General features: G+C 49.7%; 1 protein-coding gene across 1 annotated transcript; it reads left to right on the plus strand.

Moving 5' to 3' along the window:
* The first annotated feature begins 2,237 nt into the window (after positions 1–2,237).
* On the plus strand, positions 2,238–4,481 carry HOXB4 (homeobox B4). Its single transcript, XM_082010486.1, has 2 exons — positions 2,238–2,664; positions 3,427–4,481. Exons 1-2 carry the CDS (start codon positions 2,244–2,246, stop codon positions 3,741–3,743), a joined length of 738 nt encoding a protein of 245 aa, XP_081866612.1. The 5' UTR covers positions 2,238–2,243; the 3' UTR covers positions 3,744–4,481.
* The last annotated feature ends 18,652 nt before the right edge of the window (positions 4,482–23,133 follow it).

Below are 23,133 nucleotides of genomic sequence, written 5' to 3' on the forward strand. Positions count from 1 at the left end.
AAAAATGCATGAGTTTGTGAAATATATTTAAGATTTTTTTTTCCGGAATTTTAACGAGGGGGAAACGCAGCTTTTCTCTGGTAGCCGCGGTGCTGTGGCATTTAAATGCACTTAATTCGGGAGGCGCTTGACCAAAAAATGTTCTGCCTTTTGAAATACAAAATAAATAAATTAAAAAAAAAAGTCGGGGGTGTGGGGAGAGTATGCTATACTTTTAATCTCCTGGGCAACTGTAATTTTAAACGAAATCTCAACATGATGCTACCCTCATTAGTTCCGAATGAAGGTTCATTACCTAGACAGTATGAATATTTTATTGCTTTATATCCCTTTTTCGGAAATGAAACGCCTTTGATCTTTTTCTCGGGTTGTAAAAAGAATTGCCTGTCATTAAAAAAAAACCTGTCGTCCCATCTGCCTTTACATTCTGTATTTCTTTTCATCTGTTTCTTTCCTTTTTTTTTTAATAATTTATCCGCACATGCACATATAAACCCAAACCTTGGTTGACCTCCAAGAACGAAAAATGGATTAAATCTTTGCGTGGCGTATCAGAGAATATTTACGACGGATTCGGGACGGAGCTATGGCATTTTGCTTTTAAACTCCGATTATTTGGATTCGAATCTCGTTGTGCGTCTATACTTATATATTCAGTCCAGGAGCTGATTTTTTTTTTTTTTTTAGCACGGCGATAAACTCATGTAGGAGTATGGAGGAGAAGGTAGAAAAGTTCCAGTTTTTCGAATTTAGTATCGGCTATTCGGGTACCGAATTGGTGCTTTAATTAATCGTCTTTCCTCTGAAGAGTGAATCTTTTAACCATCTTTAAATTAATTCTTGATCTCTTGAGTCACAAAACCTTACCCCCCTTCCCCAGAAGATAATTATGGCGGTAGGCGAAGATCTCTGACCAAGGAGGATGCATCTGTCTTCTATATGTACCCTGTAGATCCGAATTTGTGTAAAGGAAGTTGGGTCACAAATTCGTATCTAGGGGAATATGTAGTTGACACAAACACTACAGGTCACAATCCCAGAAGGCATTAAAAACAAAAAAAACCCAAACAAACAAAAAAAAAGCCACCCACACCCCCAGAACCCTAAATTAAAGGGTGGAAACAAGGTCCTAACCAGAAAACCGTTCTATAGCTGAAAAGAAATCCTTTGGATTTGACCTTAGCTCAACTCCAGCGCTCCCGAGATAAACTTTATCATCACTTCCAGATAAGATCTGAGCTGCGAAGGCGGGAGGAGGCGGCGGGTGGGGGTCAGGGGCGTTATTCCTGCGATTTGAGAGCCAGGATCCCGCTATTGCTTTAGTTTGTGTCACCTTAGCACTGACACCGACAAAAAAGAAGAAATGATTGCTTGCTTTCCCGCCGCTTGTGAGGGGCTTATTGCGCGTTTCGGGTTTAAACACGAATTGGAGGAATTAGGGGCGGTTTTTGAAAGGCTGCTGGTTTGCTCTGGCTCTTAAAGCGTCTTTATTAAGAGGAGGGCGAGGCGACGATGCATTAGGACTTGGACTAATTCTCTTTTTGTAATTGTTCATCAAGTCCTTGATTTCTTGTTTGGGAGGATGGGCTCTTTTTCCAGCAGTGCGTGGGAAAACGAGTCCGTCTCAGAGCACGGCTAAGGGCGTTCAGGAGGCCGGGTACCCCGAATTAGCTGACGAATTTCTTATCGATCCCAAACCAAGCCCTATTCATCTCTGCCAGCCTCGGGGTGCAACGTCCCTTCCTCCCGCATCACCTTGGCGAGGCGGGCGGTGCGGGACGGCGGGGGACCCTGCGCGGCCGCCAGCCGCGGCCCCCCATCCCCGAAAAAGCATTTTTAGCCTCTATTTTTATTTTTCCCACCCCCGCCCCCCGCCTCCAGCCAGGACACACCCACGGGGGGTGTGGGCCGCGGGGAGGGGGCCAGTTCTCGCCCGCGGGGCGCTGCGCAGGCCGGGGCCGGGGGCGGCGGGGCCGGGGCTGGGGGGGAGCGGGCGGCCCCGCCGCCTCCCCGGGGACGCTCGGGGCCCCGGGAGCGCCCGGGCTGGGCAGATTTCCTGATCCGGGGACCGCGGGGCACCTCGCCATTGGCCCGCGCTGTCACATGGACTCCAACTTTGTTCACTTGACAGTAAGTAGGAGGGTTCCACGAAACAGGAAAACGAGTAAAGGGGGGGACAGGAATAAATTTTAGGAGAGAGATATCTATTATTTTTTTTTCGTGTGTGCAATTCTAAGAAATTAATGGCCATGAGCTCGTTTTTGATCAACTCCAACTATGTGGACCCCAAGTTCCCACCCTGTGAAGAGTATTCCCACAGCGATTACCTTCCCAATCACTCGCCGGAATATTACAGCAGCCAGAGGCGAGAGAGCACTTTCCAGCATGAAGCGATGTACCAGCCGCGGTCAGCCTGCAAGGAGCAGCTCTACGCGTCCTGTCAGAGCTCCGGCCCCCAAGCAGCGGTGTTATCCCCCCGGGGTCATGTCCATCCTCCGGCCGGACTGCAGAGCCACCTCTCTGAGCCAAACCGTCCCTGCGAGCCGGTCACCCCCAGCCCACCACCCTCCTGCAGCCAAAACTCTCTCAACCAAAGCCCTTCCAGTTCCTCTTGCAAAGAGCCGGTAGTTTACCCCTGGATGAAAAAAGTCCATGTAAGCACGGGTAAGTGAACTAAAGTGGCTTTGCTTTATACTGAGTAGCACCTCAAAGTCTTGTAGAAATCTTATTGCACCAGTTGTAAAATAACCATTCGCGGAGATTTACGATCGCCTGTTTGCAGAGCGGTATAATTACATCCTCCATAAATTTTTATTGCTCTGCTTGGCCATGTGCCTTTGAAGTCTCTGTTACCATCCTCCTCCAATTTCTTGCAGGCTACTTTTTTTATGGCTGTTGAATCTTCATAAGTTAAGTTTTATGTTTTCGTAATTTGTATTTAAGTGGCGGGTTGAGTAAACTTTTAGCATTTTCCCCTGACTCCACTCCCCCCCTTTTTTTTTAGTGTGATATTTAAAAAAAAGGAGTGTCTGTGTTTGCCTGTTTGCATGTGTGCAGGAGGAACTTTAAAGATTTGGGGATAACGGCGTGATGCTCAAGTAGAGGTGTGTGTATATATGTGTATATACACACGCAGAGGGCATGGAAAATGTGTCCAGGGGACCTTATAAAAACGTTTAGACAGGAATACACGTCAAGCAGTGAGGATGGAGGTGGAGATTTGGAGATAGGTTCTGGGTATATTTTTAGAAGCTTTGCGGTGTGGTTTTTTGAGTATATCCCCCCACCAAAAGAATGTGTGATGCTTTTTGGGGGGGAAAGGACCCATTTAAGGAACAGCTCAGTAATTCTTCTGCTCTTTTTTTTTCCCCTCCTTTTTTTTTTTTTTTTTCCTTTTTTTCTTTTTCCTCCTTTGTGTTTGTTCAGTAAACCCTAATTACTCAGGAGGGGAACCGAAACGCTCCCGCACAGCCTACACCAGGCAGCAAGTCCTGGAGCTGGAGAAGGAATTTCACTATAACCGCTATCTCACCCGGAGGCGCAGGGTCGAGATCGCCCACTCCCTCTGCCTCTCCGAGCGCCAGATCAAAATCTGGTTCCAGAACAGGAGGATGAAATGGAAAAAAGATCACAAGTTACCAAATACCAAGATCAGGTCTAATTCTTCCAGCTCCTCTACCAGCCTGCAGATCCCACAAGGAGGATCTCAAAACCGATCCCATGGACCAGCCACCAGCCTATAACTATTCCTTGGATGGATGGAGTGTGCGTGTTTGTGGGTGTGAGTTTGTGTGTGTGTGTAGGGAACACATGGTAAATTTTTTTTTTTTAAATGCTCCGAGAAGCGAGGGAAGGAGGGGTGCTCTTTATTTATAGGGGGAACAGAGGGAGACTCAGCTGCAACAAAGCAGAGCTGTGCCGTTGTGCCTCTCTTCCATTAAAAGAAGGCTGTAGATAGTAGTTTTCAGATTTGGCTAAGATGGATCCTTGTTTCATCTTTAATCACGCCAAGCTCTGCCCCATTTGTCATGTTTACTCTCCCGTACAAAGGATGGACCTTATGTCTGCTATTACCTCGACAACCAGCGCTCACTTTAATAAATGAGGCTCAGTTTCTTCAAGACGAACTGGATTTTCTCCCCCCCCCCCCCTTTTTTTTTCCCTCCTCTTTTTCTTTTCTCGCCTACCAGCCACAAACGGAAAGTTTCAGTCCCGCCATCCCCAAGACGCGGCGGTTCTAGCACAGCCTTGCGATGGAGCGAAAAACCCAACAAACCCAACCAAAATCCCTGCCGGGCACGGCCCGTGGGGAGCGGGGGGGCTCTCGCACACTGCGCGTGGGAGTGGGGGAAAAAAAAAAAGGAAAATTAGGTCAAGTGGGTGATGGACAAAGGAAGCGAGAGGGTGGAGGGGGATGTAGGAACCCCTCCTGCCATTTTTTGGGGGGTCCAGCAGGTTAATTGTGAGTCTGGGAATGGGGGGGTGGGAGGGGAGAAGGGAGAGCCAGGGGTTTAGGTTAGAAATTGGGCACCCCGATTCACCCCCGCGGCCAGGGAGAGGGGCGGGGGGCGGGGGGGCTCCTCTCCCGCTGCCTAGCCCAGTTTTGTACTGCAAATGTGCGTTCGGGCCGAGGGGTGCGGGCTCGCCCCTCCTGGGGTGAGCGCGGCTGCGGCAGCGGTTTGGCGAGAGTCCCCCCCCGACACCCCGCCCGGCCCGGCCGCCGCCGCCCCCCCGTGCCCTTCGCGGTGTCCGGCGGTACCTGTAAATAGCAGAGAAAAGGGACGACAACAACGACAAAAAAGCGCAATTGGAAATAAATTTTTTCATTGTGAATCTGACCCTGTGTAGTGTTTTTTGTTTTTTGGGTTTTTTTTGGGGGGTGTGTGTTGTCTTTTTGTTCTGTTGAGAAAGAAATATCTATTTTAAATAAATTAATTAAACAGCACGTTTCTTTTTTACAGGGATTTCTGTTGTCAATGGCACAGCCTCAACTCCCTAATGAAAACAAAAGATGTTTGACTATAGGGTATATCAGCCTTAAGTACTGCTAAGCCTTACATATTATGATTTATTTGTTCTAAGCATATATTAATATGCTCTTCCCAAACTGGTCTCAGACAAAACAGAGGTAGTCATTAGCGCTTTGCTTTGCTGTAAGGAATGTATGTAGCGTTGTATTTCTCTAGAGAGACTTCTCGGCTTAAAAAAAACCACCACCTCCTTCTCCAAGGTAGTTAATGCATTAATGAGTCTAATTTTTGCACAGATGTTTCTCGGTGTTTGCAGGTTTTCTGTGTATTTTTATATTACAAAGGAGCTGGCTCCTGCGATAGCTCATAGCCTGACAAGCAAATAGATAATCAAGAAGACAAATGGCTTCTTTTGTGAGCCTCAGCTCTTGTATTAATTTTCATTTTCTTTCTCATAGAAAGTATTGAAAATACTGTTCAGGACGAAATAACATTCCAGTTCTAAGTTACAAAAAAAAAAAAAAAAAAAAAAAGACTATTGTGCACAGGGGGGTCCGCAGGGGGAGGGACCCTCCACACCAGCTGAAGAAAATAATCATTTTCTTATACTTCCCTCTAAATAAAAATGGCTTTTACTTATTTGTTCTGTGTTCACGGAATTCTCTGAGAAACACACACACACCCCCCAGCAGGGCCGAAATATTCCCCCGCATTATTCAGAAACAAAGGCAGGGCTTGAAATATTTAAAGCCAGAGTGTGTTTCTGTGTTATTTCTTTAGTTGTAGAAAGTCACCGCACCACCACCTTGCAAATAAAGTGTCCCCAAAAGTCCCCCTGCCCCCAGCTCAAACAAAAGGCCCTTAGGTTTTTCGTTTTGTTGTCATTTTAGTACTTTAAAATAATATTAATGTAGTCACATGGTCAAGATCTGTTACACGCTCTGATGTAGAAGAAATAGATTTATGGATGTATTTTTGGTTAACTATCGCATTTTTAGAGGTAGCAACTGCAAACCTTTAAAGTTTCTCTTTTTTAAATATATATTTTTTTTCCCAGGGAGGGTGGCAAGGGCTGTATTTTATTGTAATGCCTGAGGTTGGGGTGTTCTGTTGTTGTTGTTGCATTTTATTTTACTGTTTCTCACTTTGATCTGCTGGGGTTGTAAAGAGGGTGTTATTTTCAAGATAGTGCTTCTAAGAACGGCAAAAAATCGTTCTTAAAAAAAAAAAAAGCATATGCTTCCAGGAATGCGGGGTCTATAGAAGCAAATCAAAGCTGGAAAGTATCAATAGAATAGAAGGGGGAGAAAAGAAGATTTCTATAGGACCTAAAAGTTCACAGCCATTATAAGCAGACAGAAGCCAAGAAAAATGCGAGAATTATACAGAAAATCATTAATCACTTCTTTTCTTTAAATACTTATCCTTTTCCCATTGTTATTCAACAGCAAATCTCCGCAGACCGTCTGTTGGGAAAAAAGCACCCGGAGTCCTACACGAGTCTTCAGGGGAAATAATAATATTAATAATAAAATCTGGATCGTAAAGGTGAAAGCTTTATTTTTGGGGGAGAAAAACAAAACCAAAACCAACCCCCCCCCAAGCCACCCCTTCCCCCAGACCTCTCACTTTGGAAGAAACCACCCAAACCATGAGGGCCGTCTCTGGGGCGTTGGAAAAAGGATGTGGGAGCGAACCAGGTAACAGAGCTGCTCTCTTGGCATGCATTTCGGATCGGTTTATTGCCTCCTTTCACGAGAAAGCTGGGGGAAAGCAAAAGAAAAAAGGAGCTTTAAAAAAAAAAAAGACAGAAAGAAAAACAACACGTGAATTCTTGTGCGGGGTTTTCCTTCTGTTTTCTCGTTTTATTTTGACCGATGTGAGCGGGCAGAGAGAGTCTGCAGGCGGATTGCTTGTGGCCAGAGGGGGTTTTTTTGTTTTCCTCCTCGATTTGGGGCTGTGCGTGGTTGGGGCTCAGCCCGGCGGAGCTTCGCTGCGGGACCCCGCGCGGACGGTGGGGTCTTGGGGGGGGTTCCCCCGCCTAGTTCCTGGGGGGGTAATTCTTTTTTTCCTTTTCTCCCCTCTTTCTTTCTTTCTTTTTTTTTTTTTTTTCAGAGTAAGATCTCCCTTTCTGTGTCACGGGCCGGTTTGGGGAGGGTTTGACAGAGCGCCGGGGGTGCGGGAGTCCCTGGGTGCGGGATCCCCGAGGGTGCGGGTGTCTCGGGTTTTGCAAAGATGTCTGGGGCTTTGCGCGTGTCCCGGAGGCTGTCTGTGTCCCACGAGTGTCGGTGTCCTGGGGGTGCTGGTCCTCCCGGGTGTGGCCGCCCCGTGCGGGAGCGGTGCAGGAACAGGGGTGAAAACTGGGGAGCCCAAGTCCAGCGCTGGCAAGCCGCGGGGGGGGAGGTCACGCAGAGGACAGGTTTTCTGGGCGATTAGCTGTGTATTGGGGCCGGGACTGACCTCCCAAACCCCTTGACCCCTCCGAGGCGGGACATTGTGCTGGGCAAGAGCTCAGCAAAGCTCCGCCCGCGCGGAGTCCGCCGGCCCCGGCCCTCACCGCGGCCTTGGGCCGTGGAAGCGGGGAACCAGCTGCGGGAGGGAAAGGTGGGGGAAAAAAGGAGCAGAGCAGGGACTTAGCAGTGGGTTTATTTCTGCTTTCTCAAGGTTTAATCGCTGTTTCCGAGCTCGGGTTGGACAGACCCTTTCCCCTCTGGTTTCACTTCAAAAGCCCTCGGTGGTGGCTCGTTTATTTGCTGTTTTGTAGGGGGGGAAAAAAAAAAGGGAGAGAAGGAGAGAAGGAGGGGGGCGTGGGGGGCGAGCAGGCTGCTCGCTGGTTGCTGAAGAAAAATAATTTAGGGGGCAAACACCCCCGGCCCCTCACGGAGGGAGTCAGGCCGCCGCCCCGCGCCCCTGATTTTCAGAAATTCCTTTGTTTCCGAGAGTCCCTCTCCACCCCCCCGCCCCCCCCCGCGCCTCCTCCCACGGCGCTCTCAAAAGCATCTCTGTGCCCAGCTGCCTGCTGCCGGCGCGGAGCGGCGCGGAGCTGTGCGGAGCGGTGCGGGGGAATCCCACTGGGCCAAGGGGATACTCGGGCGGCCTCTCCGCGGGACCCCCACCCCGCAGGCACCCGGGCTGCTGACCCCCCCGCCTTTGTTTCCTCTTAGTCCCAAAATTGGACAAAATAAGGATTTTTGTGCGAGAGCGAAAATCGCGTCACCCAGCCCCACCGAGATGTAGTTACTGAGAGAACGGGTATGGTGGAAATAAAAACAAATATATATGTATATCTACCTATACATGCATAGATATGAGGGGGGGGGTCTGCACGGTATAGGGGAGCCAGAGGGGGGTCGTGGTGCCCCGGTATAGCGCTGGGTCGCTTTCAAGGCAGCTCGGCCAGCGGGCTGGGGAGTTTCTCAGCCCCGGTGACAGATTTATGATCCGCAATAAGAACGGCGTGTTTAAATCCGTAAATCAATCTCGCTTTCTCACTATATAAACGTTCATTTTATCTTTAGAAAGAAAACGGCTTTGATCATGGCACCTTGGAGGGCGAAGCCGCTGTTTATGGCCGCGTTTCCGACCCTTTGAACTGGGGGCTTTAAAAAAAAACACACAAAAAAACCACGAAATGGGTGCTTCTTTTGCATGAAACAAACCCCAAAATGCCAGCGGAGGTGCAGGGGAGGGGGGGTATCTGCTCCGTTTGCTGCCTGGTTCTGTTCCTGTTCCCTTTTTTTTGTTCTTTTTTTGTTAATCTTTTTTTTTTTTTTTTAGTCTTTTTATTATTATTATTTACCCGACTCCATTCACAGGGACACTTCGGTTTATGACTAAGGAAAAAAAAAAAAAAAAAGAAGTGGTTGTGTGAAGAGAAAGTTGCGGCTTCTGAATTGACCTGAAGTTCCCATAAAAGCCCCCCCGAAGTTTCCTCCCTCGTGGGACCCCCTCCGCCACCGACGGGAGCCCCTTTTAATCGTTTTTTTCCCCCACGCTCCCTCCCACACCTTGACCAAAAGTCTCTCTTCCGACAACCACTTTCACTCGATAAAATCGATTCAGAAATAATCGAGAGCTTTTGAAAACGAAGCGCTTCCTCGATCACTCCTTCCTGGCCGGGGGGAGCCCAGACCTGCCTTGCACCCCCAGCCACCTAGGCTCGACTTAAAGCGGGGGGAAACCCCTCTTTTAGGCTCGTTAAATCAATTTTTCCGTTTAATACGAGCTCCCTCTAGGCCTTACCCGTGGCGGGGGGGGGGCATTTCGGTGGGGGTGTGGGGATGCGGGGTGCGTGGGGGTGGGCTCTGCCCTGCCCCCCGCCCCGCACCGGCCGACCAGTGGGCGCTGGGACACAGTCCCGACGCTTTCGGACTCTACTCGCTGCCTTTTTTCGGGGGATATTTATTCCTCGCCCCCACGCCCCGTGGACGTGGGGAGCCGGCGAGGCCGCGCGTTGGCTGCCCACGGGGTGCAGGCAGCGCTGTGCCAGGGAAGCGCGCGCTCGGCTGCCTGCTCGGCGGCTGCTCCGCAGCCTTTCCCAGCCGCCCCCTTTGTTGCTGAGGCCTTTTTTTTTTGTTTAGGTTGTGGGTTGCTGTTGTGTGTTTTTTTTTTTCCGGGATCCTTGTAGTTGGCAGCTCTCTTCAAAGTCAAAATTTGATTTTTTTTTTTAATGCAATAAAGGCTGGCCAAGCAATAACAGCACTGGGGAGAAAAGGCCTGGAAGTGAGGCGGAGGGAGGGCTGAGCTCTTTAAAACCAAGAGTATAAATATTCTTAGCTGGTTAGACTCTAAAACAGTTGTGCTATTCAGTATGAGATTGTAATAAAACTCTCAGTGCGCAGAGGGGAAAAAAAAAGCGGGGGGAAGCACGATGTGGCTTAGCTGATCCAAGGTCCAGCAAAGCCAACCTCCAGGAAAGATTTAGAGAAGGGTGCCTCAGCTCCAGGCAGGAGAGAGGACGGGGGAATAAACCCCAAATCCTGCCCTTTGACAGAGCAGTGGGTTAGAGGCGGGCGCCCAGCGCAGTTCCACGCAGTGCGAGCCCGGGGGGGGGAAGCTCTGTCCATCTAGAAAAGCTTCGTTCGGTTCGAAACTTCTTTAAAAAAATACTGTTCCGGTGGAAGGTCACAGTGGTCCTTTGAGTATGAAACGGAGAGACCCCCTTCCCCCTTCCCCATCACGTGATTCATTAAATAATTAATGCAGAGGTTGCAGAATAGATATGTATTCGTCAGGAAAATCGCAGACATGGTCTCCTTGTGTCTGACGTGAAATTCAACTGTCCTTTAAAAAACAAGCCTATAGCTGAGGGAAAAAAAGAGAGAAAGAGCGAGAGGGAGAGAGAAAGAGGGGGAGAGGAGGAGAGAGGGAGAGGGAGAGGAGTCTGCAATAAAACAATTCTCAGGAACCACGAAGCCACGCCGAGGGCTGGATTATTGTAAGTAGCAGGGGCTTCCCAATTCCTAGCGTGTCTATATGTCCATGTAAATTTATTGTTTGTTATTAATGTTATTGTCGTAAAATGTGACAAATAGCCGTCTTCATTTCCTCCCATTTCTCTTCACATGGTGGTATGTGTGTTTATACCCATCGAGGCATTTCATTGATATTTTTAGGAATATTCCTCTCTCTCCCTCTCCCTCTCTCTCCTTGCAACCTTTTTTTTTTTTTCCTTCCCCCTTTCTTGATTTATTACAATAAACATGTCAGCAGCAGTGCGGCTGCCATTGTGTGTGTGTTTGTGAGAGAGTTGTGTTGTTTATAGTGGTGTCCAAGATAAATCATTTCTCGAGTGAAAATGATGTGCAAGCGATGATATTTTAGAGCGAGGATCTCTCTCTACCCCACTCCCTGGAGTTGATTATTTCAGACGATTTACAGTAATAGATCAGCAGCTAATATGAAAGCTCTGTAGCTGGGGGTCTTAAATTACAGCATCTGTGATTACCAATTAAGGAGAGATTTGTATAAATTTGGTAAATCGGGAACGCCTCATTGGCATATAAACCTGGTAAAAGAGCACGACCTTAATATAAAAATTACAGCTCGGAGTCCTGCGTTGCAGCATCCCTTTATCAACGATAACTCATTTTCTCCCCAATTCCCTCTCCCCGTCCCCCGGCAGGACTCCTCGCTGGAGAACAGGCACAGGTTGCTTTAGCAAAATAAGGCAATTTCTGGAGCTGCCCCGTTTTAAACCACAGATATCGGACTTAAAATGCACAAAAATTAATAATAATAATAAAAAGAGATTGCAGCAGGAGGGCTGCAAGGTAGCTGCCTCTGAGAGAGGCAGGAAGCCGGTCCCAGGCAGGGCAGGGAGGGGAGTTTGCCCATCAAACCCAGAACAAGGGGGGGATCTGCGGGAACTGGGGCGCTGCCGAGGGACCCCAGCAGCGGGGGGTTGTCCCCATAAGCAGTGACAATGACAGAAAGGTGAATAAACTCATTGCGGGTCATTCGTTGTGCTTTTCTAGCAGGACGGTAACTTTGCGTGGCTTTTCCAGCGCCCTAACCTCGCAAAGGCTGCGGCGGTGATGGGTGGAGAGGTGAAGGACTGTGTTCTTGCGATGGAAGGTGGAGAAGGAGCTCCAAGGGATGCTTTAGGAGCCCGGGCCTGTTTTTTACCTCGGGAAAAGCAGAGCTCCGAGGGGAAGTAGCACTGAAAATGGGCTTAAATAGGAGCAGGACCTGACCGGCAGCTGTTACCTTTATAGTGATTCCTGTCTAAAATACAGCCGAGTTTTGGCAGGGCAACCTCTTTCAGGCCGCTGGCGAAGCTGAAGCTTTGGGGACGAGGCGTATATCCCAAACGGGGAGCACCGCTACCTGCTTTGATGTCTGCGGGGGAAGCGCATCCTCCGCGGAAAATGGGAGGTCAGGAGGCAGGCGCTGCCCTCCCCTCCCGTCTCCAAACTGGACCAAATTGGTCCTAACCGGGAGTGTTGAAAGGGAAGGAGGAAGTGGGAGATCGCGTTTTTAAATATTTTACAAGCTCCAACATGCGAGGAGTCAATAAAACTGACAACAGGAGCAAAGATTAAATGTTCGCACCGGATTCTCGGATGAGAATTCGCCGCTTTTCCCCCTTCCCTCCCCTCTGCTCGCCAGCCAAGCCTCACACCGCCCGAGCCGGGATATTTAACTCTGTCTGCTAGTGTAAACCTTTATGTAGCAAAATTAGAGCAACTCAGCGACTTTCATTAAATATTAAGGGAGATCCAGGGACGGTGACTGAGCCAGAAATAGAGCATCATTCTCTGTCAAGCCCCGTATTAATTTAAGTTGTCGAGCTTCAAATGGATGCAGACCCCTTCCCCCCCACTTTATTTTATTCGGCGGTATTTTGTTTTATATTGTTGCATTCTTTTTTTTTTTTTTTTTCTGTTGGTTTAGGATGTTGAGCGTGAGAAATTGTCCCTTGGCGGGAGGTGGCTGCTGGCTCGGTGCGGGCAGCCACCCCGCAGCCCCCGCCCTGGGCGGCAGCCCCCTTTAAATCAATACCGGGGCTTTATTTATTTATCCCCGGCCCAGCCGCCTTTGTGCGAATGTCGGCCTTTCATGATATGATGTCGGGAGGAGATGGGGTGGCCGAGGGCTGCCGCGGCACGGCATCCCGAAGGGAGCTCGGACCTGGCGTGAGGCTCCGGGCCCGAAAAGTGGCCCTGGATAAGAGCCCCGGTGCGCCAGTAAGAGACTCAGAGCCTGGATAGGAGCTCCAGACCCCTATTAGGGGACCCGGACCACGATTAGGATCCCCAGACCCAGGAGGGCACCCCGTTAACAGGGCTAGGACTCCAAAACTCGGGAGAAGAGCCATCAACCTTGGAGTGGACCCCAGACCCAGGATGATAGGACCCAGACCCGGAAGGCGACCCCAGTCCCGGGAGGGGACCCCAGACCCAGGCTGGGAGCCGGGCGGTCCTTGGTTCTGCCTCAGCTTGTCAGGGCTCTGCTCCCCCCACCCGGGTCAGCTCCATCCTCCCCCCCCCCCCAAAACCCAGGTTTCTCCCCTCTGCGGTTAGCGGTGACCCGAGGGGAAGGGCTTCGTTTGGGCCACGGTGGGGAAGGGAAGTGCGGAGCAGAAGCCCTTGCCCCGCGCATCCTCCGCGCATCTTCCGCGCAGCCCCGCCGCCGCCTCTCCCAGCTCAGCCGCTCAAACAGCTCCACTGCTCTCCCAGATCCGCTAAAAATAACGAGCTAATAGTTCCTTACTATTTAAAACCGTATCTCTTTATTAAACTCGTTGAACCCGAGTTTTTCGAGAAAGCAGCTATTGTGCCTCCGAGTTACAAATGGCAGAAATAACGTTCGAGAGGCGGGTGGAGATAATAAGCTATTTCAAGTAGCTGGAGCAAGTGCTATTTCATTAATTTCTGTGCAAGAAGCCTTTCTCCTTGCCTGTCATCCCGTCAGGAGTCCCTGGTCTATCAGCGCTGCGAACCCGTGTTTATCACATCTCATCCCCAAAGAAATCTCCCTCCCTTCCCCTCTCGGCCAGACAAACCCTATCTTTTCCAAAAGAGGAAGCTATTAACGTTGTAAATACGAGTCAACAGCACCTTAATTCATAATTTATTGCAGGCGGTAGGAGAGAGTTATTTAAGATCAAAGCGTCGCGGAGGGCGAGAGCTGCAAGGCGTGGAGAGCGGGGAGCGGAGCAGAGCAATAAAAGAGGATAACGCAGAAACCTGTGGCTCAGGCGCGGAGAGGCGCGGCGGCAGCTTCCCCCCCACTCCCTTTTTTTTTATTGGTGTTTTTTGTTTTCCCCTGAAAGGGGGTTCCAGGCCAGGGTTTGCCCCGCCCGGCCCCCAGCATCACCCCTGGGCAGCTCAAGGCGAAGCGTCTGAGACCAGAGCAAAGCCGGCATCTCCCCAAATCCGCCCCGCTGCAGGCCGGGGGGCGCAGGGGAGGGCCCGGGGCCGGTGCTCGTTATGCCTCTTAATTTTTATCTTTAAAAACGGAAGCGAACACGAATCACAGGCAGACAGGACAAAGGAGAAGAGCTCGGTCGCTTTTCAGTTAAATAGGCAAAAGTTTGGAAACGGTGACGGTTTTCTTTGAAGTTTTATCTTTTTTTTTTTTTTTTTTGGCCGGTTGGAGGGAGAGGAGAAGAAGGGGGAGACGAAAGAAATAAAAGGCAATAACCACATTTCAACACTTCCCTGCGCGTAACCATCCCAGCTGAAAAGGAGGGCTATAAATCAGAGGCGATGGTGGAGATTTGACTCCTTTTTTTTTTTTTTTTTAGCGTAGATATGAGGGGAGGGGTTAGGGAGAAATCCCCACTCGTTCCTATTTCGTCTCCTTTTGATGTCCGACTCCACGCGAAATATATCAGTGCTTTACTGGCAGCAGTATCTAGAGGTCAGGAGAGAAACCTGAAAAACTTCGGGTCAAATTCTCCCCGAGCATGTCCCGGGGAAATCAATAGGAATGGCACTCCGCAGCCTCTGGGCTCGGGGCGGGAGGGGGCGAGGGACCAGCCGCCCCCCCAGCCCCTCTCCCACCGGTCCGGGGGTGCCGGTACCGCCGCCGTGCCCCGCAGCCTGCGAGCCCCCCGCCTGCCTCAGCCTCCACCCGCCGACCCCTGCCCAGCTCCGGGCTGGGGAGGTGTGGGGGTGTATTTTTTCAGCGGGGAGGGTTACCCCACCTTCCCTCCCGTTTTTTGGGACCTGACGCCACGCCATGGCATGCTTCGCCCTTTCACCAGCTTCCAGGTCCATATTTCCTCTCCCCGCGCTGAGATCAGTTCCAGCAAAGCCGAGTCTAAAAATAACCTCCAGGATCTGTTTTGTTGCTACTGGTACCTCTCCCTCTCTGCGCCTCAAAGGCGAGAGTCCAAAAGATTCCCTGGAAAAGTGCAAGATTTAGTGACAGGGTATTTACCCGGAGAGATGGGGAGGTGAGAGAAAGAAAGAAACCCGGTGGGGTTTGCACAACTCTTATCCCCTCCTTTCTTTCTCTCTCCTTCTTTCTTTCTTTCCTCCGTTTTTCCCCTTTTCCCCGGACGAGACATATGGAATCAATTTTGAATCCTGACACTGAAGGCTGGCCAATTCCTACTGGCTCTAAAAACCAGAATCCATTTGGTTCCCCTCTCTCCAGCACCCCTTGTCACTCAGTATTATAACCGTCTTGCAACATTTTAAGTCTTTATAAAGAGAAACAGCTTTCCGGATAGATACCAAGGATTCGGGAGTGGGGGAGGTTTTTTTGGCCTTTTTTTTTTTTTTTTTTTAGTAAGGGAACGTGCGCGCACCCTACCCACTCCCGACACCCCCATCTCATCCCCCTCCGCTCGGTATCTTTCTGCAAAGAGGGGGCTTATCCTTGCAACACTTTAAGCTGTTTTGGAAGAGTTTCTGTTTTTCTCCACGTCAAGTCAAGTTCCGTTTGAATCGAGCGAGTCCAAAAAAAATCAAAGCATCTTTGGGGGGAAAAAAAAAAATCCAAACCGGCCGGGAAAGCTGTCAGCAAGATCCACCGGGGTGCAATAAAGTAGTTTCTTCTCCTTAATTTGCCTGCTCCAGTTGTGAACCCGCACCACCCCGATCCGGCTTCGCTCCTTCTTCTTGAAGTCCTGGGTCGGACAGTATCGCAGGTAAGAAGTTAAAAAAAAAAAAAAAAAGGAATGATGCAGCTCTGCCTTTCCTACCTTCTCGGCTCCGACGCTGTGAAATATAATTAATTGATCCGAAAGCTTTGACAGGCTTCTCCACCGCTCACCGTGAGCTATAGCTGACTTTCTCCCGGTAATAAATTAAGACTGATGCAGCGGGAGCAGGATCAGGGAAGCTGAAGATGAGCAAAAATTATCTCGCAGGGTCTATAACCGAGACCGGCTGCAAACCGCTTGTTTCCAAGCGCGTGTTTCCCCGCGAAGTTTGTCTGGGACACATTTGTTAAAGGTTTAGCACCTCTCTCTCGTTTGAAAAAGAAACTACAAAAGCCCCTTGGAAAAGCGGGGTGTTAAACCGAAGAATGTATGTGATGGTGATTTATGGCCCTACAAAGTTTTTTGTTTACTTGAAGCAGACCCTAATTACAAGGGCTTCTTAAAAAAAAAAAAAATTCCCAAGCTCTGTGTATGTCCATAGCGCGTTTTCCCTCCCCAGGTCCGGGGGTAGTGGCCAGATGTGACTAAGAAACATCTGGTTAGTGGAGCTGCTTTTCCTTTTAGCCAGCCAGTGCATTTGACCGAAATGGGGTAAGACTGAGACTCTTAAATATTTGGCATAAAAGCGGTGGCGACTGGGGGAGTCCGAAAATATCAGGTTTTAATAAGGCTCGAGGTTTGTTTGCGGCTTGGGGGGGTGGGGGGGGAATGTCCTTGCAAATGGGTCATTTCGCTCAAATGCTGTTTCTGGGATTGAAAGGGAAACGGCCGGGAGGGCGAGGTTTCGCGTGGGAATACCGTGTGCGTTATTTTCTATGGATTTGTGCTATTAATTTCTGGCTCAGAAAAAAAAAAATTCCTCTCTCCATCCTCCCCCGTGAACGCCCGATGTGTATTTTAAGAGTGAGACAGGAAAATCGTTTGTATGGAGGGAAAAAAAGTCCGAGAAATCGAATTAAACCTGGAAAGTTTTTCTAACTATATATATATATTTGGGCTCTCTGTTCTCCTTTGGTTCCTTTCTCTTTAGAGCGAGATAATAACTCAGTCCCCGGGACAAGTTGCCAGTTCTAAAAATGTCCTCATACATTGTGAAACTGGAAAAGTTTTGACTCAGTGTCTAATATTTCCCGAGGCGAACTGGTATATTGGCAGAGAGCAGGAGCTCGGATACACAAGCGTCTTTTTTTTTTTTTTCTGAAAATTGCTTTGCATTAAATTTCCTCAGCTTCAGAATTATCTTTACTCGCCTCCAGCTAAACTTGAAATTTTTTACTAAGCGCTTGATCTGTTGGTGAATGAAATCTGAGAAGAAACCGCAGGCCCTAAGTGGCCGTAATTTAATTGATTTTATCATAAATCATCAACTTCACGAAGAACCAAAGTTTTCATTGAAGTAAATTGATATTAATGGACACTTTCTGAAATTTAACCGTATAGATCTATATGATGGTGGTGCTCGCACTTCTCTTCCGGGACAGGATATTTTAGGGGTGTGGGGGTAACTTTCCACCTTCTAGTTTTCGTTTCTCCCAGCCTCCCTAAAAAACGACTTTTTTTTTTTTTTTTCTTTTTTCCAGCGTGGGGAATCTGACCCCGGGTGTGGAGGGGGTGGGTCGGAGAGCACTTCGTGGCAGCGCAGCAGTGGGTAAATCCAGGAGCAGCGGGATGAGGCTGTTTGGGGTGGATCAGCACCGAACAGTTGGGTTTCTTCGGGTTATTCCCATAGGCAGGTTATTCCCTCTGCCCAGGGGGTTGGTGGGCGTAGGGATGGGCAAAAACACGCGTGTCTCAGTGCGGCGCGTCCCGGCTCGGCCAGCACCGCTTTGCTCTCATCCGTGGTAAAAACAGAACTAGGATTTAAAACCCCCGCTTCCACCTACGTCTTCTGCTACGGTACCCATTCCAGTTCCCAAAGCTTTCCCGCCTAATTAAAAATTAACTAAGAGCCCGGGATGGCTGGGAGCCCTTTGATATGGTGATGAGGATGATGGACCGAGTACCCTCACGGTAACCGAGGATTTTCGCGAAGGGCAGTAGCTCGCGTGTGTGCCTTGTGCTCGTGGGGTGTTTGCAGAGATGCACTGTGCAGGCTGCAGGACTCAGCGGTATCCACACGATTCCCTACAGACGATCCACATTCAGTGTAAACATCCCAAACCAGAGAACTAGAATTCCTTGACACCCCTTCTTTCTCCCTCTCCTGAGACTTCCTCCTCAGAAATTGTTAGTCTGTATGAATTTTCAGATGGAAGCAGGTAAACTGGAACTCATTTCTTCTCCCAGGTCCCTTCTACCCCATGCCCAGCTCGTTCTCCAGCGCCAGCCGGGTCCCGCATTCAGGCGAGTATCGTTGCAAAAATTAACCGAATTCCTTCCTTTTCTCACAGAAACGGCCACGGCGGTAGCGTAGGTGCCTGGTCCTCTCGGGAGGCGAAGGAAGGGCACTGGGAGGAAAGTTTTGAATCTTCGTTTTCTCCCTCTCTTTTTTTTTTTTTTTTTTTGAGGAGGAGGAGGGTGGGGATTAAGATGGGAAGAACCGGGGAGCCCGGGCGTGAGCGTGGGAAGCAGAGGAGCCGCGTCCTCGGTGCCGGGGCGCGGCAGCCCGGGGCGAGGAGCCCGTCCCCAGGGCCTCCGGGCGCTGCCCCGCCACCAGGGAGGAAGAGAAGCCCGCTCTCCGTTCTTCCTGTCCCCCAAACCAGTTATTTTTTCCTCCTTTTCGTCGTCTTTGCCGGTTTGGCTGGACGTTGAGGCTTTGGGAGCGGTGGCTGCTTGCCGTGGCTTTCCTCGTTAGTGTTTGGTCGCTTTCTCCGCCTTCAGGTTAAAATATAAAAACGAAAACTAAAGGGAGAGAAAAAAAAAAAAAGCAGCCCAGAACGCCCCAAAGGCCAGGGCAGCCCCAGCTGCGGCAGGAGGAGAGAGTGGCATTGCCCGCCCGGCTGCCCGGGAAGTTTGGGGAATTTGCTGATGAGGGAATTAGTGGGACTGGAGGGGGGAGCCGGTCATTTCCCAATTCTGTATAAAATGGGCAAAAGGTTGACGTGTCCCCGTCACGTGAGCGCATAATTCAAGCTATTATTTTGGCATTTGGAAGTCGGGGGGAGAAAAGGAAAGTAGGGATGGTGATTCCCAGTCCGTCTCTGGTGAACTGTTCCCAGAATAGTGATTTGTAGCACACTGATACCGCAAACTGCCCTCTCCTCTCCCCCCCCGACCCCCCCGGCCCCCCCCCGCCCCCCCAGACACACTTCACCCCCCGCTGGGGCGAGGGGAGGCTTTTGGCGACTGGTGGACCCACGGGAGAGGGATGCTGCGGGGGTCAGGAGGACCCGGCCCCGGCAGGAGCCTGGGAGTCGTGTCCCCGCCCGGTTGTTTTTGTTTTGTTTTGGGATATTTTTTTTTCTTTTGAGACAATTTTTTGGAGACAATTCCAAAGCACTTCCGCTGATTGATTATTAACCTGGTGAGTTATTGCTCTTCTCAGCAAAGGTCAGGGGGAGAAAAAGGTCTAATCTGTCAAGGCAAAACCCACTGCTCGCGCAGTTTCAGTTTGATTTCTTATCCGGGCTGGCTTCTGTTCGGGGTTTCAGGAGGTCCTGGACCCTCCATAACTCTCTCCTCCTCCTCGGAGCTCTCCCCTCCCACGGGCGTTCTGTTTGTGGAGCGGGAAAACCCGAATTGCTTCTCTTTAGATTAAAAAAAAAAAGGCCATGGGAGGGTGAGCAGCCCCCCGAGAGGGTGAGTAGCTCCCCGGGAGGGTGAGCAGCCCCCCGCCCTGCCCCGGGGGGCATGAGCCCATCGGCAGGAGCGGGGCGAGCAAGGGCCGGGCTGGACCCGCACCACCTCTAAGAGAAAAATTAATGCAAACCAAACAGAGAAAAAAAAAACAACACCCAAATCAAAACAAAGAACAACCCTCTTCTGCCTGCACTGCAAGGGAATACATTAAAAACAAAGAAAAACAAACACACCCCCCCCGCCCTCCTTGCTGGAGCCGTTATTTATGGCAGCTTCTTTTTGGCTGTTTGCTTGATTCTCTTTTCCCCTCCTCCCTTCTGCATCCACTCCGAATAAACGCGGTTTTCCCTCTTTTTCTCCACCTCCTCTCGGGCTGCCCACTTCTCCCCTTCCTCCTCGGGCCCGGCGTGGGAGGAACTTGCCGAGAGTCAGCATTTGCTGAGCTCACAGTGCAGAAAGTGTGTTTTCTTGTCTTTTTTTTTTTTTTTTTTTCTCCCACGTCCTTTCCTCTTTACAAATCTCTGTGCGTACTCTGCAGAGGGAACTGAAAAGCCCCAGTTAACCGGGGAAGGCTGTGATGTAAGTGGAATATTGCCAAAGCTGTGTATTAAAGTGTGCGCCCATGTAATAATAATACTAATAAAAAATCCAGCTATAGGCCGTCGACTAGAGAAGGTCACGAAGCATCCGCGGGTGATTTATGGACTCGGGGATGTTGTCACGAGCAGAGTAGGGGTGTGAGGGGGACATTTTTATTTGAGATTAATAACATCAACATACAGAACGGAAACAGGATTATTAAAGCGACTGAATGTTTCCCAAAACGAAAATATTTTTAAATGAGATTGCTTTTTCTTTCTCCCCTTCTTTCTCTCTTTCCGAGTCCTTCGTGCCAAAGTTGTGGTGATAAATCTCGGTGTGGCTTTAAAAATGCTTACGGCTCGATACCGTTAATTCTGATATCAAATCACTGCTGTGTGAATGATGTCCTCGTACACTATAAAGCATCTCCGTCCTCTCTCCCCACCCTTCGTGACGATCTTCTGACCACGCTGGAGAAACACGAAAAATCATATTCTGAATCCTTAAGGCTTTTCTGCCTTTCAGGAAAACGGCCTCCTGTTTTCCCGACTGTTATCCCGTTGTTGAACCTAGAGCTAATGAACTGCGTGTATTTAATCTCTTAAACGCATTTATTTCTGAAATTACCACCAGAATTTAACCAAAACCCTTCCCGATATACATCTGTTTAAAATCACATTCAGAGTTCACCACCAGCCGCGGAGAAACCGCCCACGGTTCACGCCAAACCGTTTCCATCACTAACGCGAATACGCGAACGGGCGAAGCGTTTCCCTCGCCGGGGGATGCCCACGGGAGAAGGTGGAAGGAAACGCCGTGGAGACAGGGGATTGCATCAGATTTACAGAAATAAACCTGGTGTCCACCGCCGCCGATGGGAATAGTGGGTTACCGATGGAGGGAGAGGGGTGCAGACCCTGGAAAGGCTGCGGTGGCTCGGATGGGAAATGCTGGGGCTTTTGTTCATTAGAGTCTATCTTCTCCCATTTCCACCCCAAGGTTTCTCCCTATGATGAATTCCCTTGTCCACGCTTTTCTGACCGAAGTTTCATACTTTTTTTTTTTTCTCCCCTTTCCCCTCCCAGTTCTTCTCCTTTCTCAAAGTCCACCGCTGCTTCATATTTGCTGGACCAGACATCCGAGAATTGGTGAGTTTTGCCGAATATCCTACCTGGTCCCCTGTCTCTGTGTGTCTCCGTACCTCCCTCTGCATCAGGCGTGGAAGCCATTCCTTCTCTAAAGTCACCCAACGTGACTTTTTTCCTCCCCCCTTCACCAACCCCAGAATAAGCACGGCTGCCCTGGATTTCAGCTGAGTATTTTCATTTTGCTACTGGCTTGTCTTTAAACTTTGTGATTTATGGCCGTAACTTTGAGGGAGTGTTTTAAATGGGAGATATTTCCTGTACTCCCTTTGAAGGGAAACCCAGGCAGATTGCAACATTTGCTGCTGATTTCGTGACGAGTGCGAGGGAGTTACATTTTAAAGAAAAATAAGCTGCAACCAAGGCAAAGATGGCAATACACAGGCAACCTAAAAAAAAACCTACTTACAGGAGCTCAACATATAAACGTGCAACGACCTTCTTAACAGTTTAGGTTTTTTTTCTTCCGGCTGCCAGTTAAGGTTAAAACCAAATTTTGCACTTCAGAGGAGTTACTTGCAGAATCCGAGGTACTTCTGATTGCCTAGGTACTCCAAATAAGTCAGTGGTGATCCATATCAGAAACCTATAGAGTACTTCACCTACAGAGAAGTCTTTAAATAGTCCATGACTGGTTTTTATCTCTTTCCTTCCGTGGAATTTCAACGCCGGGGCTCCAAAATAGGAACTATCTTGTAGCAGTAGATTTATGCTGGAGCAGTTCATAAAAAGTCAGATGGGGGGGGGGGGGAGTCGCAATAATGGTGTCCCCTGGTCGAAACCCTCACGTCTGGGATCCGAACGCTGCAGCCAGAACAATAGCTGGAAACACCGTAGTCCTTGGGATAAGACTTTATCCATCACCTAGAAAAGCTTGGCTGTCCAACCCAGAGTAAGTCCTCTCAAAAATCAAATGTTTACTTGGACACCCTTCTTATTCTTTCCAGAGTTACCAGCCTAAAGGTGCACCCAAAAAAAAAAAAAAAAAAAAAAAAAAGGCGATGCAAACCCCGCGACGGGTCGTACCTTCCCAGCGAAGTCCAGAGAGCCTTTGTGGTCCCTCTTTTTCTTGCTCTGCTAAACTTAAATTTCCCCCTCGTCAGCATTTAACCCAAAGGAGGGAGTGCCAGAATTAAAAGAGGGAAGATAATTGCGATGTGAAACAAAAGTTGCACTTTAAAAAAAAAAGAAAAAAAAGTGCAGACACCTAAATTCCTCGCCCTGCCTTCCTCCCACTCGCCAGCCCCTCCTCGTCACGGACTTTGCCCAAAACGCATCTTGGCGACTTTCTGCTTTCGACAGCCGTGTGGGAGCGGGGAAAAGCATAAATCTCCCGTGGCGACAGGAGCAGCGCCTGGCACAGCAATAACGGCGTTATTAATAATAGCAATAATAATCATCTTTATTGCTCAACACCTCGCTGCCTTGGCCTCCCCCGGGGGTGATTTGCGCCCTGAACACCCCCACGGCCCCCCCAACCCCGCTCCTACTCCGCGGCGGAAGCCGAGGGGAGCCCCCAGACACTGGGACGCACAAACTTAACGCAGAAGTTACTCGAGGTTGCGGAGTTGCAAGAGGTCCCCCCCCCGCCCCCGGCTCCCCTCCACCTCTAGCCCCTTGCAAACAGCGGGGGCGGCGGCTCCCGGCCCCCCCCCCGGCCTCCCCAAGATGGGGTGTAGGTTGGGGGGGGCTGCGCGGAGTCAAGCGCAACCGAAGGGCCGGGGAAGCGTCAGCGACCGAGCGCGCCGCGGAAGGGGGGGGACATGACTGTGACTATGTTGAAACGGTTTATTAGCATAAATTGACACCTAATTGTTAAACACGTGAATCAAAGGCAAGCTTTGCTATCTTCCTGCCTAGGCCTCTGTCCACCCAGTCTGCAATTAGCATAATTTTTCACTAGTGACGCTGTTTGGGAGGCTCGTTGGCTTTGCCCGGCAATCCGAACCAAATCTTTATTTTTAAATATCCCCTCCGCTTTATTCCCCCCCCCTCGCCCACCCCCCTCCCCGTAGCCTGGATTCTTTTCGTTATTATTTTAATCCCAGCCAAGCATTGCATAGTTAAAGGGGGGGGGGGT

This window comes from Phaethon aethereus, assembly GCF_964289735.1.
Source record: "Phaethon aethereus genome assembly, chromosome: 25".
Classification (NCBI taxonomy): domain Eukaryota; kingdom Metazoa; phylum Chordata; class Aves; order Phaethontiformes; family Phaethontidae; genus Phaethon; species Phaethon aethereus.

What these genes read in the sequence shown, in the direction of transcription:
- HOXB4 (XM_082010486.1), top strand. Translation starts at nt 2,244, where the DNA reads ATGGCCATGAGCTCGTTTTTGATCAACTCCAACTATGTGGACCCCAAG. An exon ending in AAAAGTCCATGTAAGCACGG is followed by an intron (nt 2,665 to 3,426) that starts GTAAGTGAACTA and finishes GTGTTTGTTCAG; the next exon opens with TAAACCCTAATTACTCAGGA.